The sequence below is a fragment of the Magnolia sinica genome, chromosome 19 (genome assembly GCF_029962835.1).
Source record: "Magnolia sinica isolate HGM2019 chromosome 19, MsV1, whole genome shotgun sequence".
NCBI classification, from domain to species: Eukaryota; Viridiplantae; Streptophyta; class Magnoliopsida; order Magnoliales; family Magnoliaceae; genus Magnolia; species Magnolia sinica.
This window is the reverse complement of record NC_080591.1, coordinates 6,176,429-6,193,633: the sequence shown is the minus strand read 5'-3', so window position 1 is coordinate 6,193,633 and position 17,205 is coordinate 6,176,429. Positions and strand designations below refer to the sequence as shown.

The 17,205-nt window shown below is 39.0% G+C and overlaps 1 protein-coding gene across 23 annotated transcripts; it reads right to left on the bottom strand.

The window, feature by feature from the left end:
- Positions 1 to 934: 934 nt before the first annotated feature.
- LOC131234956 (uncharacterized) lies at positions 935 to 12,013 on the bottom strand. 23 transcript variants are annotated; one of them, XR_009165854.1, is made up of 12 exons: positions 11,620 to 11,940; positions 9,798 to 9,923; positions 8,925 to 9,135; positions 7,540 to 7,874; positions 7,319 to 7,456; positions 6,855 to 6,991; positions 6,632 to 6,747; positions 5,458 to 5,549; positions 3,941 to 4,092; positions 2,628 to 2,716; positions 1,414 to 1,598; positions 1,198 to 1,326 (listed from the first exon to the last, which is right to left on the bottom strand). XR_009165854.1 is itself a non-coding variant. In XM_058231968.1 (12 exons), the coding sequence occupies exons 2-11, from the start codon at positions 11,716 to 11,718 to the stop codon at positions 2,647 to 2,649; spliced, it is 1,476 nt and encodes a 491-aa protein (XP_058087951.1). In that variant the 5' UTR covers positions 11,719 to 11,824; positions 11,956 to 12,013; the 3' UTR covers positions 1,333 to 1,598; positions 2,628 to 2,646. The 23 variants fall into 23 exon arrangements, 15 of the variants coding, with proteins under 15 accessions (XP_058087962.1, XP_058087953.1, XP_058087959.1 ...); XR_009165855.1 differs by having other exon boundaries at positions 1,199 to 1,326; positions 1,442 to 1,598; XR_009165856.1 differs by having other exon boundaries at positions 1,214 to 1,326; positions 1,459 to 1,598.
- Between the last annotated feature and the right edge of the window lie 5,192 nt (positions 12,014 to 17,205).

Sequence of the window (17,205 nt, the reverse complement as noted above, 5' to 3'; positions counted from 1 at the left end):
GTCCTATTGCGAGATTGAGAAACTTATGGACGGAGTGGATGTCTTACGGGAATCTCCATGGCCCCCACAAAGCTTCCTCCCACAGTAACTTCATGTGGGGGCAGGCAATTCGCGTCCCTTACATGTGTGAGATATGAACCGTTCATCGGACAAGCCACGTCGCTTTTCTGCTTTGTCAAGCTGGTGTGATTATCAGGTGGGCCACATCCGCATGTTGGACGTGATCGCCGGCCAATCAGTCATATTTCTTGTGCGGTTGTGGGCCAACAGATTAAGTGGAAAGGTCCGGTTCTGGATTAGGGAACATACGTGGTGAACGTGCCTGATGAACCCACCAATCTCACATGCGCCTCTTGCCAGCCGTCTACTTAGTAAGTCCAGAGGAAAGCCGTAGGATTGGGCCTATCCGCATGACATAAACATGATCCTGACCGTTTTTGGGGGTAGCCGGCCAGTATGGTTTAGTTGAATGACTTCAACGATCTGGTTGGTGACCCCACAATCGATCTGCTGACAAAATACAGTAACGTTCCACATTCGATGGGCAAAAATCATTCACGTGAGGTTAGGATCATTTGATTGGAGCGATTCCTGACCGTGGCCAATCCATCATGCTTACATGATGTAGGTGGGCCCAACCACGCACAGGGTCTTTTCCAAAATCTCCGACATCAGATGATCCTAACCATCAGATTGGTGACCGTAACCCTTTTTTCTACCATCCATTTGCAGCCTAGCAATCATATGAATTTTAGGGAAGGCCTACCCACGATGAGACCCACCATATAAATAACTTGGATCACCAAACGGTAGACCCCACCAATTAGCTGCTGGGCCGCTCTTCATAGTGTTGATTGTGCTTGACCCGGCCACTGATGCTCATATTTACAGGTGATACATCTCTCCATTAAACCTGCTGCATTCAAACTAGAAGGAAACAACAATCTATAAACCATACCGTCCATCGAATGAGGTCCGCCGCTGATGTGTTACAGTACACAAATGAAATTGATCAGATAATCTTATAATTCAATCGGACTCTCTGTTCCTATTCAATGCTGATTATTTTCAGCTCTTTCTACCATCCATTCTGTCCAACAATAGGCCTACCTGACGAACGATCCTGATGATTCACTTTTATGGCACATCCAATTTAAGTGCAACATAACGGAAAAGGAAAATGGCACGCCGGCAAAATTCTCACTTCGGGACAGTGAGGATCATCCAGTACATCCATTTTTTGAGCTATGGCCCATCCTTTTTTGGGGCCCGTCGGGATGAGATGCCCTGATATCCCACAGGTATATAAATGGCTTTTGCTGTAACCTTCAAAAACAATAGTATTAATTTGATTAGTTATCAGTTATCAGATTAGAGAATGTCTTATTATCAAAACAAATTGATAGTACTTACAACAGCTAAATGATTTTGAGTTCTGTACCATCAGACTCATCCTACCCAATCTGGATCAATACACCGAGTCACCCCCAACTCAGGTGAGTCAGGCTGATTCAGCCCCAACCCCAACTCAGGGCGTCACAACTCAACTCAGGACCAAAGAAGGTGGATACGAGTCTTTAAACCATGTTTTATGCAACCTGTTGCAATAACATCACCGATCAGCAAAGGAGACCCAGATTCCAAAACAAAGCGTTTGTCAGCACCAAGCTAGTAAAACATTGAAATAAATGGATAAAAATAGTATAAAAAATAAAATTAAAAGGAGAATGTATGCAAGCTATTTGTGATACAAGCCTGGGATGAGTATCAATTTGGAAAGATTCCACCACGTGGAATACATGTACCTCAATCCAGATCAGCGGAATCATAGAGAGCACTGCTGATGAAGCATGGCCAGAAAATCACACATTTAAAAATAAATCTACCATCAGTCTGAATTCAACATGTGATATCGGATGGTTAAGATCATCCAACCGGTGTAGAATTTGGGTTATGCTACATCCATCATCAGAACCCATGATCTGGAGTCCCAAGCAAATAGTTGCAAACTTTCACCATAAAGTAGGGATTTTTACTGTCAATAATAATACCAATAACACAAAAAGAATGGATTTTTACCATGAAATTCCTCAGAATTCAGATTTTACCAAATACTGGGCAGTGCTTATCAAGGTGGAATTACCAAAATGCCCACAATTATTCTCTTTTTAAAAACTGGTAAAGTCGAGAATTGCAGGGCCTGCGTGGTATGTGCATGACATCCAACTCCCATCCAAAAAATGCACCCCACCATGATGATCAGATGAACTAAAAGTCTAACAGATCCATTCACATGGTGGGCCACACCAATATATATATATATATATATATATATATATATATATATATATATATACACACACCTCCCAAAAACATCCAACCATATGATGATTTGGTCAACCAGATTCTTGGCTCATGCAGTCAACATGGTTAGATGCATATGTTTGCCAGGTTGGATGTCATACACATACCACGTGGACCCCGCAATTCTCGACTTCATCACTTTTCAAAGAAAAAATAAACAAGGGAATTTTGGTAATTTCTCCCATAAAAATTCACTGCCCAAAATATTTTGATTCCTTGGGGCACTGTCCGGTAAAAATCCCAAAAAGAATCTGAAACATTACCTCTTTTAAGAGCAAGTAATCATGCGGAAATCTGAGAGAAATATGTGCACAAAATAATAATCTCATTTTCCGCAACTTGTACTTCTTTCCTGTCCAGCAGATAGAAACATTATCAGAACACCATGGAGAAATGTCCATTTAAATACATGATAATGTTTGCAACAATCACAAGCTATTAAGAAAAAAATTGTATATCCTGCCTACTGCATTGGTTTATGGTCATTTCACAACAGATGATTATCTCGTCAAACAGAAGAACAAATATTAGAAGAACAAGCCATGCAGCAGCAAATTTTGGAAACACAAAAACTCGACTCGACTCAATATCCAGCTGAGTCAGGTCAAACTGAAGACTCAACCAAGTTGCACTTGACTCAACTCAATATTTAGTGAATAAAAATATGTAAAACATTAATAAATTAAAACAGAGGAAAGATAAGAAATATAACAGCTTAACTATCAAAAGAAAAAAGGAAAAATAAAATAAAAAATCCAGCACACTTAAATGTCCTGGTTAAGGAAATCGACCACCATGACTGCGTTGAGTTCAAATCTCTTTGTTCCCTAGAGCGGGTGACTTGGCTCAAGTCACCATGAGTTGCGTAGACTCAACCGAGTCAGTGGTCTGACTCAACGAGTCTTGTTGAGTCAGGGCTGAGTCACTCTCCATACCAAGTTTCTGAAAGACTCAGCTTGAAATGTCACCGAGTTGAGTCGACTCAGTTTCAAGTCAAGTCAGCAAGTTTTAGAACCATATGCTGAAGTAGGACAGCAATCCTACTCCCCAGCATGTGTGCAGGCATTGCACAAAAGAAAGATCTAAGTTGTTCATCAGACAGGCCCTGCAGTCTCTGTGCTCTGGCCCAAGAGAGGCTGATCCAACTCATCAGGGTCTACATGTGTATCAACAAAGTGACAGTAAAAAATATAGACTGGTCGAAATTCATCATACAAGCGTAGCCCACCTTATGCTGGACTGGCTTGAGAAGGAGATGCAAGGAAATGTATATGGGTCTATCCTGTGGACTTGTGCAGTCACAATGGCACTGATTTGTGAATGATTAGTGCCTAAATAACTAATTCGAATGAAAATCCAATCAGAAAGACAGAAGGATGACATAGGATATCACAACATGCAAGAACAAAGAGAAGTTCGATAACCACATTTGAGGAAAAATAGCTTTAATAAAACCTAATAAATAAAGAGCAGGTGACATGCAAAAAACATAATATAATCTGTCCTTTAAATAGATGGCAGTTCTATAGAATAATGTTGAGGCACTCTCCATATATATTTGGAATAGAAGGTGAACCTTATAAGCTCATACCATGGGGGGTGAATGCGAATTGAGTTTCCAACTTCGAGCTCTACATTGTCACATATTTTCGGGCTGAAAACAATTATTCTATTTGTACTTGATCCACCATCTGCTAAAATTTGAGGGCTTTTCATGCATTGGAAGCTCTGCGTGAATAAGGCAAGCTTGTAATTACCTTTCACCACCAAAATGGCATTTGAAAAGAATTAAAGAATGTCAAAAGACACATCCATAACCACCATGTCATTTACGAATTTATAACAATGACTAGTTCCATTTTCTAGTTTAAAAAAAGAAAAAAGAAAAACACTAACATTTAACAAAATGACGATAGGATGGAGTTTCTTTTTTTTTTCTTTTCTTTTCTTCCATTGATAGTGTGCAAAATAGGCTACAGTAACCTCAAGAGAGAATGTTGTGGAACCCAAAAAAATTGTTTGTTTACTGATAACTTGTTTAACTGCACCGATGGACTACAAAGCTCATGACAGGGACATGTCAGCTTATGCATCAGAAAGCCTAGTTATGTGTTCAATATGCATTTCGACAAGTACATGCTTAGGCCCTGTTTGGTAGATGCCTAAAAATGGGTTCATCTCATTCCAGTTAACAGTAATTATGTATTCTTGATCTCTAAAACATAATCACTGATAACATGAACTCATTATGTATTAGAGATGAGGATCTCAAACACATATTTACTGTTAACTACAGTAAGAAGAACTCATTTTTAGGCATCCACCAAACAGGGCCTAAACCTATTCAACTTAATCAGTAAAAGGCAGTGTATAAGAGCTGAATTTACAGATAAATATTCTTTTATATATCATGAGTTTCCAACTTTCCACTGCATAAATGTTACATGTCATGTGTTTCCATGCATCCTAAATACACTTAAGCATGCATTCACAGGATAAAGGTATAGATATAAGGAAGACTAGACATCAGAAATCCCAGATGAAGATCACTAAATGGTTTGAGGGGGCGATTCTAAACAAATTCAAGAAAGAAAAAAAAAAACTATGGCTCTAAACAATCATGTGTTTCTTCCTATTGATATGAGTAAGTCCACAAAATCCACCCTTTCTGGCAAACCCACATTTTCTGAGTTCCAGTTGTAGCCACTCAGGAAGACTCTTTCTTTGCAAAGCTAGTTGACCACATTAAAACCGTTCATTTCTATCCAGTCATTTACCTTTGAAACACATTATTGTGTCAACAATGCCTTGCTGAATCCAGATGGTGATTCATCATAGGTTATTGGGGCCTTTCTCATATGATAGTGAATTATGGAGTCTATTCAAGCAAAGATGGGATACATGTACATACAGCACCATAACTGGTAAACTGAGTGTGCCTATCTTGTAATGTTACTATGTAGGCATTTAATGTGGGTAGGCGATCACATGGAAGGCATAGTCTCTGACCTCCAGGAGCAGCTGAGACTGAAAAATGTTCTATACAAATACCAGTAAGACCAATATATGTTTTATAGATACAATAACATGCACCTTACTGTTTTCAAGAATGGTGCAATTGCAAACCGTCAGCTTTGCATCCAAGTATCTCGATAGTAATTGTACATCAATGCATCTTGATTCATCTGGTAACACAAGGCACACAAGTTAATATCATAGTTTAAAAACTCGAAAAGTCGACTTGATATATAGCCGGATCGGGTTGAGTCGAAGACTCTATTTGACTCCACTTGATATTTAAATTACTCGAATGATAGACATTAAAAATAGCATGAATATAAAATTATGCAGTTTTAAACACAATGAGTGTGTGGTCAGATGGCAAATGCTGGTAGCCAGATTGGTTGAGGTTGTGAGTTCAAACCATGTCACCTACATTTTCTTTTAATTAAAATTCTCTTTACTTAAGCCAATGACTCAGTTTGTGCCATGCTATGTCATGTGAAGTCCACCAAGTAGGCAAACCGACTCGACAAGTCAAGCTGAGTCTGAACTAAGTCAAACTCAGTGAGTTTGACAGTGACTTGGCTCAATTCCTGGTCAAGTCAACTCGACAAAGTTTTGAGTCAAGTAACCGAGTTTTAGAACTATGGTTATGGTATCTGCAACAGGCACTAGAGTACACGAATATATGTATCAGGGTTGAAATATACAATTTATTTGTGTTATTGCATGCACACTTGTCTTTGAACATTCTAGTATTTGTGCACATTTCATAGTTCTAAACTGTGCTATAGGACAACTGGACAAGGGATTCCGTAATGGTAATGGTGGCTATAACGGCCACCACCGTTACATTTATGGGCCGTAGCGGCTGTTATGGTCTCTTTTTTATTGGAAAAAAATAAAAATAAACTTGAAAAAACTGTATTGGCCCCATAATGGACAGTTACGACCTTTACGGGGGGGGCATAACGGGACGATACAGGGGTTATAACAGCCGTCAAGGGTCATTTTTTCCGTAACAGCTGTTATGGCCGTTACGACCCCATAACATGTACCGGTTGCCACCGTTACCTTTATGTAACAACCTTACTGCCCCATAATGGCTGTTATGGCACACCATGCTAGAGGACACACAAAGGTGATATCTAACCATTTGAACTTGCTCCCGTCTATGCACACTTGTCTTTGAACATTCTAGCATTTGTGCACATTTCATAGTTCTAAACTATGCTAGAGGACACACAAAAAGGTGATATCTTACCATTTGAACTTGCTTCCGTCTGCAACTGCTTCAAGAACTCCATATGCCTATCCTTCTCTTTCTGCATGACTTGCTGTAATCTCTCATAATATCCACTTCTACACAAATTTGAACATCTATATGTTGGACTGAGGATGTTATTTTTGCAGTCCTCAAAATCATTTGCCATTTCAAAGAGACATGTATGGCAACCAAACAGAAAAACAATGGGATTCATTCTCACCCTGCCTGTTTACTAATAGGAAAGAGGCCCCCCTCACCATCCATTGCTACCGGACGGAAAGCTTCCTGGAACCGATCCACCATTGTTTGCCCTTTGATATTCGTAGTTTGAAGGCATAAGTGATTTTGATTACTATCCTGATGTAAGGACTCCATCAGCGGAATATCAACTAAGGAATTACACTGCCTCCATCAGCAGAAAATTATGAATAACCAATGAGCCATTACATCTGAATGAAGGTGATTTATCCACCGTAGAAATGGTATACAGGTGCAGCAATGTGAACCATCCAAATTGTCAGGAAATATGGATGGTCTTGGAGGCCCACTATTTGGACAGTCTGTATTGACATACATGCATGCAAGTTGATGGTGGATGAATCACTTCCATCTAAAAAAGGTGGTGAACGCAAACTGTAAGTTTCTCCATTAAAACCTAGTAAATTATAGCATGAGGCAGGGTACCTCATCCTCACTTGACATCCTATGGTCCATGTTCTCAAGGGGATCTTCGTTGTCCAGAGTTCTATCACCCAAGGAAGATAAAGTTCTCTTCTCATGATGTTGGAACCGTCTTTCCTTCATATTACCATGCTGCAGCAACTACAAAGTCAAGTGAGGATCTGGGAACTGAACACAAGAAATTTCAATCGGTCAAAGGAAAAAAGAAGATGAGGATTGCGAACCATGCTAGGAGTCATCCTTGATGAACCATTCTTCTCCTGAAGGCCATCTAGAAGTTCGACCATTGAATGATCTGTACCCCTCTGCACTAAAGCTACTAACTCTCCAGGCAATTGAGTAGCCTCAGATAATTTTTCATTTTCTTCCTGAAGACCTTCCAAAAGCCCAGCCATTGAATGTTCTGTAACTCCATACTCAAGAGCTTCTAATCCTGCAGCCATTTTAGAAACCTCAGATGATTTTGCATTTTCATCCTTCACCACAGAAGTCCAGGATAGTCCTTCCCTGTATGGCTGGAGACGGATAGAGAACTTGTGCTTGGCTTTGCCTCCAGAACCTACAAAAAACAATTATCAAGTTGCAAAGACGAACATAGAGCTATATAGACCTTTCAAAAAAGAAGGGAAGAGCTATATAAGACAGGAATTTATTGCAATTTGTTTTTAGAGAAGGGAGAGGATTATCTTTTTAAACTGAAGGCTGAATGAAATAAAGGTAGTAGCATCAACGAAAGAATTTGAGAATCTAAGATGCCAGAAAACCCACACCAGGTACCACCCAGCAGAATTCACCTGTTTTTTTATTTTAATTTTTCACAAACAACGAGTTTTTTGTGAAGAAGAATTACAAGAGAATTAGGACAGATGGTGAGCAAGTGACCCACTAATTACTACTCTGGCAAGAGAATTGGCAAAACCATTCACTTCTCCCAAAACATGACTACAATATACATTTATGTTGAAGAAAGTATCCCGAATGCCCTGAATAGGAAAGCCGCCAAGGCTCCTGATTCGAGGGGTATCCACTTTTAACGACATTATAAGAATTGCATTCTGCAATCAAAGGCCATGACAAACAGGATCTAATTAAGTGACGGCCATGGCAAAGAGCTTCTGCTTCAACTTGTTAGAATCTCTGATTCCCAAAGGTCAGAGATCACCATCCTGATACAACCCTTACTAAAGTCACCATTCGTGATGATATTTTGATTTCGATAAATCAAAGTAGGTGAGGAATCTCTGATTCCCAAAGGTCAGAGATCACCATCCTGATACAACCCTTACTGAAGTCACCATTCATGATGATATTTTGATTTCGATAAATCAAAGTAGGTGAGGAATCTCTGATTCCCAAAGGTCAGAGATCACCATCCTGAATCCCTGATACAACCCTTACTGAAGTCACCATTCATGATGAATATTTCGATTTCGATAAATCAAAGTAGGTGAGGATGTTTTCATCCCTCGCTTGGGTAAAATCATATTTCAGTATTTTTACGTTGATTTTGGATGTTTATCGTGAAATATGGATTTAGGTATAAGATCTGTATTTGGCTGGGAAGGAATTACCAACTCTCAGAGAGAAATCTGCAAGAAGCTAAAGATACCTTTCTGAAATTTTCTGGCTTCAGAATTGGTGGCATGGGATGTACTGCCATCATTTTCATGTACAGAAACTAATTCTTCAGCTTCTTTAAGAACTGCAGACCATGTGCAAGATGCGTCTTGGTGCTCATTCTCAGAATCATGGAGAAGATTATGGGACTTGGTAGCCCCAGAGTTGAAGGAAAAACTTGAGATCACTTTGTCATCATTTTCCTATGAAGAGCAAAACCACACATACTGATTCACTTTCATTAAGATAAGGTAATATAGCCGCAAAGAATGTATATATAAGATCATTCTAACTCAAAAAATTATAAAGAAGAATGGGATCCAAAAGTAATCATCTATAGTTATCCATGTTCACAACATGACAAAATGTATCACCTGCAAGATAACAGAATGCTAATTCGAGCAAGTCACATTTTTTTCACATTTGACCCACCTCCCACACATAGCAACGTGGCATACATGGGAGAGATCCAAGTGGCTTGTCAAGTGGGTCCCACCATGTAGATTCCTTCGCTCAGAAATCAGGGTGTATCATTAGTTTACCCAGACAGATACAAAAGAAACAGACAGTCAAGAGAAATTGATTAGGGGTCCATATTCAACATATGCGGGTGACCAACATGGTGAGTGGGTTGGTGGGTAGGCTTATTTTTAAGTACCAGAATGTTCAGTGTACTGTGCCAGATGAAAGTCCCAGATCTGGAACACGTGCCGTGATAGTCTCCATGCATCTCTCGCAAGCAACCAGTAGCAGGTACACTTATCATATGAAAGCTAATGTTAAACATCTGTGATGATATATAAACAGCTTGAATACATCAATATCATTTGTAAAGCATGAAAAGAAGGATCATTTTGATGCTTACCTCATCAGAAATCGCTTCATCATCAGCGCCACTTGTATGATTTCTTGGATGAGAATGAAGGAATTCATCTTCATTTTGGAAATTGTGCATTTCAACCTCATCCTCGGAAGAGGATTTTTCGAGCTTCTGAGCATAGTGATTTCATCATATAACTACCAGTCCACCACTTAATACAATCAATATGGTTTGAGAATAGAAAATGGAACAGTAACAATTAATTCATCATTATGGTTTGAAATATATATATACACACACACACATAAAGAGAAGAAAGAAAGATGGAACAAAGAATTAAAAGAGCCATGTCTCAAGCGAATAGAAAATGAAACTTCTTAAGTGACAGACTACTTTTCATTTTCTCATATATGAAACTTCTCCCACATTCAGGTTTGTTCATGCACAGCAAGCCTTCCACATGCATTGATAGGTGAACCATATAAATAAACTAGAAAAGTAGTGATAAATATTGCAACAAGACAAGGTTTGGCCATCATTGCCGTCTTATAGAAACTTTAGCTTTCCATCTACAACTTTCATTGATTTTTTATTTTATTTTTTTGCATTTTTTACCTTTCTTACTTCTAATGCATGTTGTTCATTCATCTGACCACAGAAGAAAAGTGGCCCACTGATTTGCTCTTCCCAAAGGTAAACTGATGAGTTATAAAATATATTAAGCAGACCATTCTCCACAAATAGTACAAACAACCATATAAGTGAACATGGAAAATGCTGCAAACACATTCAATATCAACCTCACAAAGACAGCAAGAAAAATTCAAAAAGAAAATGAAAAATAGTATAGTACATGTCCTCGGAGCTCTCAACCTATTAGTAACAGAAAATTAGCCATTGATAATGTCATCGAGAGAAAGCATAAAGAAGAAAAGCAGGAAAAACATGGCACAACAGCGTCAGCATATAAACATGTTACCCATGTTCAGTGATCAGAACCATCAATCTGATGATACCACCCTGCATGGGATGCAGCTCCAAAGTCGCACCAGTCAGAGCATAGTTGTAAATAACAGTTTTGGGTTGTCACTCGCCTGGAGACCAAAACCAGTGCAATTTCCCCGGCTAAATCAGAATGCTCAGGCTTGGTCTGGTTTCAAAGCGGGACTCACCCACTGACTAGTTCTATTGTCCACTGCAAGTCCACTCGGCCAACTTGACTCAGTATCGGACCGATATTTAGAACCATGGTTCAGATGGTCCTAACTATTCTGTCCAACAAGATCTTTTTCAGCTGGATGGGTACTGTATGTAATTTTTTTCCTAACCATCCAAGTGCTGGCCACTGATCAGACATCCAAAACCAATACAGATTGTTGCATTTTTATTTTTTGTCGTTCTTTTTTCTTTTCGTAGGATGACCATCCATGCTCAACAACGCAACCAATCATGATCGCCATACGCACCCCGTCTGGTGGACGCCTAAAAATGAGTTGATCTCCTTTAGGTTAACAGGAATTATGTATAAGTGCCTTGATCTCTAATACATAATGAGTTCATGTTAGCAGTTATTGTGCACAGAGATCGCAGAGATTAAGATCTCTATACTGTTAACTAAAATGAAATGAACTCATTTTTTTAAGTGTCCACGAAACAGGACCTAAGGGCTCGTTTGGTTGCCACTTAAAAACGAGATCATTCATTTTAGTTAAAATCAATTTCGTATTAGATATCATAGTTTATATGCACTGTTGGTTGTATTTTTAATCCCTGCCAAAAATTGAACTTTAATACATGAATTACAATTAAATAAAATGAAATGAACTCATTTTTAAGTGGCAGCCAAACAGGCCCTAGCCATTCGTACCTTCTTGCCCCTATGATAGATGGACCTAAGGTTCTCCAAGCAACCATGATCGTACGTGACTCGATCGAACTCAATATCATCATCATCTGACAACATCATGGCAACAACCAACACCGCAAATCAAACTTCTCGCATTCGCGATTTCCCTCACTTGCTATGGGTGCGTTTGGATGACCTATCGAATTGGATCGAGATAATCAGTCTACTAAAGAGAGAAGAAAAAACAAGCAGTTTCAGTAATTGAATTCAATCGTGCATCCAAACGCAATATATAAGAACGCAATCGAACTGAAGAGGTGGAAATAAAAGATAAAATCGAGTGATCGAGTTAGAAACCTGAAATGCTTTGGTCGACATCTCGATTCTCCTGCAATTGAGTGGGAAAAAAGAAGGGAAAAAAGAAAGGGTTTTTGAAGGAAGCGGCGTTCTGAGTAAAATCTGTGGGCCCCACTGTAATATATGTGTCTTATCCACGCCGTCCATCCGTTTTATCCGATCATTTTATAGCATGAGGCCGAGGTTGAAGCATATCCAAATCCCACACCACAGGAAAAAGGGTGAATTGAACGCCTACCAATGAACTTTTCTTGGGGAGCCACGGAGGTTTTTTATCAAGCTGATATTTGTTTTTTCACTTCATCCATATGTGCGTGACCTTACGAACGTATTGGATGACAAATAAACATCACTATGGGCCCTGGGAAGGTTTCAACGGTTGACATCATTATCCCCACCGTTAACCGTAGTGTGGTCAAGCTTTGGATATGCCACAATTTTGGGCTAATTCCCTAAAATGAGCTGGAAAAACGTATGGACGGTTTGGATAACACAAATACATCAACGATGGGCCCCGCAGAGTTTACTCGGTACGCAATCCGCTTCGGTGGGTTTCGAAATTTTTTTATTATTATTATTTTTTTTTTTTAAGGATTGCCGGGAAAGCATTTTGCCGCCACATTTGGAATGCCGGGTTGGGATGTGATGCGACTCGTTTTGCCTCTATCGCGACACAATGTCCAGCGTGTGATAGTCCGACGATGTAAGCCGTCCATTTTTATCGTTTGTACGATTAATAAGCTATTGATGATCCTAGCCTTTGATTTTTTATAGTCGAATGCGTGCGGTTGAAAATTTTCTTTTCATTGTTGTGAATTCATCTATAGACATTGATGTTAACAATCCTCCATTCAGTATGTTTCTTAGGGTGGCCCGTATAGCGTGGAGTCCAAAACATGGGCGGTCTCAATCATCGTGATGGTTGGGGACGGACGCTGGAGCCTGAGTCGCAACAGAAGCAAATGAACTCGTGCGTGTCCTTGACCCGAGTATATGCATAGTATCCTCGAGTTTTCAGTTTGTGGTAGTGAGGCATACGGCTCGGTGATCCAAACCGTTAGTCTAAGGGCCCGTTTGGCCGGGTGGATTGGAAGGGATTGAATGGTATTAGGGTGGATGGCATGGATTTCTAGGTAATGATGGTATTGTCAGTGGATTGTCTTGAGATCCATGGGATTGCCGTATTCAGTCTATTTGGCACCCCCTGCCAATCCTGGGATTAAACCTTCCCATCCCTTCCAATCCCTCGATCCAAACACGTCCCAGGCAAATTTGAACGGATTAGGGTGGATTGGATGGGATTTAAAGGTAATGATGGTGTTGTCAGTGGATTGTCTTAAGATCAATAGGATTGGGATCACATCACCAACTCTGTTTGGCACGCGAGGCCAATCCCAAGATTTAACTTCCAATCCCTTTCAATACCATCCAATCCCTTCTAATCCGACCGGCCAAAAGAGCCCTAAAGCGGCCCGTCATTTTGATATAGTGATACAAAAAGGTTCCCGTGATGGATGGTGATTGTTATAGGGAAAATAGGCAGACTAATAATGAAAGGTCAAGTCAGGACCTTGCACACTTCCCCGAATCGGACATGACAGCGGGTTGGATCCCATGCTCAAAACCCGAGCAAAAAGTAATATCAAGTTCAACATCTCTGTCATCGGATCGGAACGCTTACCAACCTACCCAAACACATGAAAGAGCACTATCTCCGTCAATTTCAATATCCTCAGAGTTTATCAGGAACATCACATCCCGCTACTCAACTAAGGGGACGCATCGACATAGCCAGGTCAATATGACCTAAGTCGGCATGACCCAGGTCGGCATGACCCAAGTCGATGTGGCCCAGGTCGGCATAGCTTGAAGCGGCACGCCACTCCCAAGTCAAGTCGGCCAAGGCCACCTTGGCCTCCCATTGTACATCTCCACTAGTCTCAAATAATTAGATCTCACCCAAAAGAGAACGAGGTCTTCTCCAAGGATCTCATAAGATATTTGCGACATGCTCAGACCCTCGAAATCTTCACCGAGAATATCAAAAGATCTTCCTACTAATTTAGGATATAAATCCATTTCCAATATGCACTTACTAAATAAAGAGATTCCCTCTACACCACTACCTCTCCTGGATTTATAAATAAGATACCTTTAATAGTGAAAGGTATGCATTATCTTTAGCATGAACCTTCAATACTCGACTAAACGCAATTCCTTTTTCCTGACTTGGGCATCAGAGGGTCCCCTGCTATAGTCAGGGTTTTCCTTGTCCGTTCCTCGTGCAAGTAAGCATGTCCAGAAAAAAATATTAACCAGATTTTTGCATCAACAATGATAACCATCTAATATCTGTCTTTTCCCGATTGAGTGAAAGGTGTTGCCATGATTCTTCTCTTTGACTATTTACGATGAGCTAATTGAAGGGTTAAAATCGGGCCATTAGGAAATTTTTGAGGCATGGTCCATTGAAGTTAGTGTAAATGAGAGTAATACGCTGTACACTGAAACATGAGATGGTGAAAAGACGAGGAAATTATGAATGTGGTTTTGCTAATGATCCCAACACCACCAAGCTCGTCGGTGTCAGAGCTTTGTGGGCCCCATTGTGTATGTGTTTCATCCACCCCCATCCATCCATTTTTTAAGCTCATTTTAGAGAGTGAGCTTAGAAATGAGACAAACCAAATCTCAAGTGGACTGCTCCGCGAGGAAACAATGTTGATTGAACATCCACGGTTCAAAACTTCGCAAGGTATGGTGTAATGTTTAATTGCCATCCGACCCAATATACCTTAATGATGGAAAAGCAGCATTAAACTAAAACTGTTTCACGTGGTGTGGTTGTTGGTCGATCAAGCTGTTTTCAATTACGTGGCCATACCATAATTAATACAATGGCTCAATCCAGACCGATCAACTTTGACCTCAAGCGTCATAATAACCACGTGTGTTTATTACGAATGACTAGATTATGAGAAGACAAATCACTTACCTGGATACTTGCAAATGCTTTAATAATTTGATGATAATCGGATGGTAGAGTTCTTCCTCCAAAGATGGGTTACTTTGTGACTTACAAAATAAAAGACTCTTAAATACGAAAGCAGTAAAAAAAAAGCCTCACAACTAATTACTAATAGTGATTGCAGGAATACGTCTCTTAAAATAACTAATTGATATCGGATAAATAACAAATCCAACATATAAGTGTAAACTTTGATTACAATTAAATATTATAATTAGAAATTATCACCACTCTTATGATAAACTAAGATAAACGATTGATAAAATAAATTTATTTGATTGTTGTATTGGATTGAGTTTGTTGGTTTTATCTTTCTTTGTTACATTCATATGTTATTTATATATATATATATATATTGTAGCTCACGTTTCAAGTTCGTTCTTTTATTTATTGCAATGGTTACAACAGTTGAAAAACATTTATCTCTAGATACTTCTTTTATTGCGTCTCTCTTTTGATGTTGTTCATCTTTTTAACGTCTCTTGGTCAGTTGCTTAATTTCTATTACTTAAGTTTTCATCTTTATTACCTTTGCTCATCCCTCGTATCTTAAATAACTTGATTGCACTTCTTGTATATCAACCATAACATTCCATTGACCATCTCCTAACGTGTAAAAGTAAACTCATTCCAGCTATAAACTCATATAAAGCACTTCAAATATTTGAAAATAATTTTTTATCTACTTTAGATCTCTCATATAATGCCACATGTCATTATCATATTGGCTTTATAAAATATGCTTGGAAATTAAGGTACAACAACGGACCGCTTAAGACTAGACATGTTTTTTTCCATAAAAAAATAAAAATAAAAATTCAACTCATGCCCTAAAATGAGTTGGCAAGATGGATAGATGCAATGGATAAAATACATGCATAATATTAAGCCCATAGAGGTTTTATAACAATGGCTATTACCAAGTAACGAGAGGGGTCACTTCCAAATTGGAGTCCGCGGCTTCGGTAATGTGCCTAGGGTTGGCAATGGGCTAGGCTTGGGGTAATTCTCGGCTCAAATTTTGAGCTCTTTTAGACTAGGCCATCAAGCCAACCCTATTCAAAATTCTAATTTTGTAGGCTCGAGCTTAGCCCATCGATGCCTATTCACGTGTCTCTAATAGTGGTTAGTCCTCCATAGGCCCCATCTGATATGTATGTGTTTTATCCATGTTATTTATCAAATTTTGTATATTTTGTCATTTTATTGGAGCACATTAGCCAAAAAAATGAGACAAAATCAAATCTAAGATGTACCATACTTAAAAAAATAAAGAAAAAAGAAGTGGCGATTGAATGCCTCCTATTTTAAACTTTCAAGGGTCACAAAAATATAACATACCAAAGGGCAAATAAACATTACAGTGGACTCTATGTAATTTGTAATGGTGAATAAAATACATACATCATGGTGAGTCTCAAGAAGTACCATTTAGTAGCCATGCAGTGTTCACTGTTCATGGACTTTTTGGTGGGCATTTTTATAAAAGCCATGTCCAAAGTTAGAGAAAACTAATGAGCGTATCCATTCAATGAAAACTTATTTTTAAAATATACCTAAATATAAATCCCATACTAATGAGGTATTGTGGTAAATTTCATAATTATTATCTAATTATTTTATTTTATTAATATACTTGGTGAGACAAATAACCCAAGTTAGAAATAAGACAAGATAAACCGACCACCACTTATAATAACAACAAAAAGATTTTTCTTTTTCCATCACATGCACGTACGCCCGTGCACTCACACCGTATCGGTGCTCCAACCCATGACTATCGAAGATGGAGTGTGATGACTGAACTATGGGTGTATTTTGGAAATTACTTAGAAATTGCATATGTTGGCCTAAAAGTAATTTAAATTAAACTGTCCAAATTATGTATTTGATTATCTGATTAACGGATCGGTGGACATTTGTTAAACGGTTAAAAATGAAAAAAAATCCAACAAGCACGCGTACACAAATCAAAAGTTAGGATTCTTCAAAAAATCTGGGACTTCCACTTAAAAGACAGAAGTTTCCACGATCCACGTGTACAATGTACCAGTGCTTGCTTAGAAAGCCTCCTGCGCTGCAGGGTATTAAATTAACTCCCGCAGTCGCACTATGCAATAATGCAAATATGGATGCCTCGAATTGTTGTTAGATGATAAGTTGTGACTATAGATGATGGATCTGTGGTCCTTTTTAAATGATCTAAACCGTTGGTACGACTA